Source organism: Stegastes partitus, unplaced genomic scaffold (genome assembly GCF_000690725.1).
Source record: "Stegastes partitus isolate 25-593 unplaced genomic scaffold, Stegastes_partitus-1.0.2 Scaffold2829, whole genome shotgun sequence".
Taxonomy (NCBI): domain Eukaryota; kingdom Metazoa; phylum Chordata; class Actinopteri; family Pomacentridae; genus Stegastes; species Stegastes partitus.
In genome coordinates, this window is record NW_007580560.1 from 65059 (window position 1) to 68832 (window position 3774).

The 3774-nt window shown below is 40.4% G+C and overlaps 1 protein-coding gene across 1 annotated transcript in view; it reads right to left on the reverse strand.

The window, feature by feature from the left end:
• Positions 1–3544, reverse strand: part of tcf25 (TCF25 ribosome quality control complex subunit) — a 23587-nt gene extending 20043 nt beyond the window's left edge. The window contains exons 1-4 of the mRNA XM_008306052.1: positions 3231–3544; positions 1313–1459; positions 1136–1207; positions 799–923 (exon numbers count right to left, since the gene is read on the reverse strand). Of these exons, the coding sequence (XP_008304274.1) occupies positions 799–923; positions 1136–1207; positions 1313–1459; positions 3231–3452 (566 nt within the window). The 5' untranslated portion in view covers positions 3453–3544. The remainder of the gene's footprint in view (positions 1–798; positions 924–1135; positions 1208–1312; positions 1460–3230) is intronic.
• Between the last annotated feature and the right edge of the window lie 230 nt (positions 3545–3774).

The window sequence follows — 3774 nt, forward strand, 5'->3', positions numbered from 1 at the left end:
TTCTACCTCCAGCGGCCCCCGGGTAAGTAGAGTTTGAGACCCCTGGTCTAAATCGTCTGTCAGTGAACCTGAACAGTAAATTAGGCTTCCATGGAGGTTACACTAAAACAAACTAAAAAAAATTCAGTGAAATGCCTCGATATGATTGACTGAATATTATGGACACTCCATCAATGACGTATTGGCTGTGCAGAGTTCTAACTGCTTGCTCTGTGTAATAGCTGTCGTACTACTGAAAGAGATGTTTTGCTGTCAACACGGCTGATTACCTTTAGATGATCTGCTTCATTGTCACCATTTGTGTAGCCAGATGTGCAATATATTCCAACACATCTGAACTTTTTAGAAATTCTGTGCTGATTCGATGCAGCAGAACTCCTGAGATTAACAGCCTCCATATATTTAGTTTTTCTTGTGTGGGTTGAGCGCCACCACATGGTGGAAGTTAAGATTCTCTGTAACTATAAATGAACATAAATGGGGCAATTAAACTCACCACTAACCCAGTAAAGTCATGTCTGCTCGGCACTGGTTGAGAGCTGCTTTAGCCCTTCTACTCCACTAAACAGATTCATGTTTACTTGTGTGTATTTTGAACCATGTAACAGCTTCAATGTAGAAGATAGAATTCCTATTTTAATAATAAAGGCAACACAAGGTCTTGTGTGCTGGTAACTGTAAAGATTGATGCTGCTGTCACCACCTAAGCCAAGTGTGGGTGATGAAAAAAACTACCACATGGGATATCTAAACAGAATCTCTTTATGTCGTCAGCATCAAACATGTTGGTTATCTCACCTGTGTTCCACGTGCAGCACAGACTTTCTGTCAAATCCTCCACAATCCTCACTTTGCAAACTCAGACCGTTGGACTGCTCCAGATTCTCCAGCAATAAATCAATGTTATCATCTGCTGCTGCTTCCTGAATCCGTTAAAAAAAAAACACACGAACGTCATTAAGATAATACAAATCTGTTGTTAGCTAGCGAAGATGAAGCACGGCTGTGGACGTTGTGAGTGCAGGTTGTGGCTCTAAAATGATGTGCATACTTTGATAAAGTGATAATGCTCAGTATATTGTGTGTGTTATAACAGCTGTCTTGTCAAAGGAGACATGTTCTCAAGAAATGTTACCTGGCCATCTTCTGATGTCATTTTTGTTTTCTTCTTTTTCTTCTTCTTTTTAACTCTGTCTCCAGACGATGACTATTAACAGAGAGGTGATAGAAAGATGCACATTTAGATCAGAACATTTCACTGTCTTTGGAAGATTAGAGAAAGCCATCCTTCTAAAAACCACTTTAACGTCACCTTGGCGGACGCTTCCTCGTGCTGTCGATCTGGTTTCTTAACGTCTTTGTTGTCATTCTTTCCCGTGCCGCTTGTTTTATTTCCATCTGGTTTCTCTGCCTCTTCATCGGGGGATGTTTTCTCTGCCTCATTGTCTGCGTCACCGATCTAGTAAAAACGAGAGACAGGCAAGAAAATGCAGTGAGTAAAGCAGCTCGATGAAACACTGAAAACAACTGCATCAATACCAAGACACAATATGTTACTGAAATGATGTCACGGCTACAGCAAAGACAGATTTGTCTTCTCAGCGAACCACAGCTTGTGAATGGTTTGTGGCATGAAATCAGAGTTCTTTATAAATATGAGCTCTGAATGAAGGTTTCCTTTAGTTGATTAATATAAACAGCTTGTGTATTAAAAGAGCTTCCTGTTTTGACAAGATGATTTTAAGTGTACCACAACTATTTTAGCTTCAATTCATTAAGCTGATGCAAAAAAAAAGATCTGTCTTTTGTAAAAATAAATTTCTTTTTAGTTTATAGACATTATTTATCTAAAGGTATTGCCAGCACGATACACTTCACTAGTTTTAAAGACTCACATCCAAATCTGTCCAAAATTTGGTCGAGAATTAAAAGAAGCACGTCTTGCCCCAATCTTAGAACATTTTGGCAGGAGGTCTTTCAAACTCTATCCGTGGTCTCTGGGGTAGCTATCACGCTTGACCCCCTTTTAGCCTTATTTGGTGTTTACTCAGGGAACCACAAAAGTCTCCTCTGATGTCCGTGGCATGTTATCAGGCACTTCCATCCTAGCCGGGCGTGTTAATTTGCTCAGATGAGAGGGTGCTGCCCCTCCTGACCCACAATCAGTGGCTATCAGATGTAATGTCCTGCCTGAGCCTGGAAAAGATCACTGTTCAGAACCAAGGGGGGGATTTGAAAAAGTATGGGGACCCTTTATAAGATACCCCACTGATTCTACTTACATCCATCCTTAATTTATTTACTGCAATTTCAGTTTGAGACTAGGAAAGGGGAAATAAAGATAAGAGAAAAGAACCTGACATCCAGTCTTGCACATTTCTTGCTGCTTTGAGGACTTCTTACCAGTGTCACTCTCTGATTATATTGGGTTGTGCCGGGAATGTTTTGCAGATTGAGCCATGATTGTTTGTTTGTTTGTTTGTCTGTTTTTGGTTGGTTTGTCTTTTTCACTTCTGGGATTTTGGGTTGTCACTGCACAATTTGTCCTCACTACTATTTTTACTTTATACTGCTGTGTAAACGTTATTACTATTGTTGTTGAACATTTACTGTTGTTGCTGATTTTGTGTTGGCGTTGTGTTGTTTTTTCTAGTATAACAATTTCCCTGAAGTTTTACACCGAAGGGATCAATAGTGTAAATAGTAAATAGTGTTAATAAAGTTTTATTCTATTCTATTCTATTCCGTCTCTATTCTAACGCAAAGAGGAAATCTTTACATTGTTAATTCTCTTGTTTGACATTGTAATAAAAAGATCATTGATTTAAAGAATAAAACATGCTCGTCTTTAACTCAGGAAAACGTGTGTCCAATATGTGTTTTGGACAAGTCCCTGAAGCTAAAGGGATAAGCTAGAGCCTGCGCAATTAGCTTTTATAACAGGACCACTTTTCGAGGCTAGTAAACACGCTGTTATAACGCATATTAGGTAATTTCTCTTGAGGTTTATGATATAGACTACTTCCTAGTGGTTTTCTAACCCGGTTGGAACACTTTAAGCTACAATTTACTGTAAGTGACTTCAGTTAAATAAGCTGAGATGGAAGCTAACGCCACCCGGCTAACCTGCTTTAGCAAGCTAGAATTACCAACTAGCATTTAGCAGGTGTCAGGAAGAAACACAAACCCGACATTACGTCAAAATAACACGTGACGCCAACAACACTCACCAGTTCAAAAATGTTGCTGAAGTTCTTCTGAGCTTTGTTTTTCTTTGCCTTTCGGCTGCTGCCTTTGCTTTCAGTCGGGGGAGAAACACTAGCCTCGTCCAGCTGCTCCTCTTCAGCCTCAGCCTGCTCCTCCGGGCTGTCACCCAAAGTTACATCCCCGAAGTCCAAGGCCTCCTGACCCCGCTGCTTCCCCTTGAGCCTTCGCAGAGCCCGGCTAGACATCGTCCACCGCTCATGGGCAACATACACTCCAATGTTTGTGATTAAAGTACAGTTTTTCTCAGCTGACAGACACAGCAGCAGCTCAGTGAAATGAGGGTGAATCCTATTGGCTCCTTGTTCTACTTCTACGACACGTTTCGACGCTTCTGGCTGAGTTACTGCCCCCTGCAGGATCCACGGAGAATTGCACCAATAACCCTCAATGCATATTTATTTAGCCTTTTTTTTTCAACATTTATTTGTTTGAGAGTTTATTTGAAGAGTTCATTTGCAAAAATAGATAACTCCATTCAGAAAGCTTGTTTTTTTTTTGTTGTTTCCT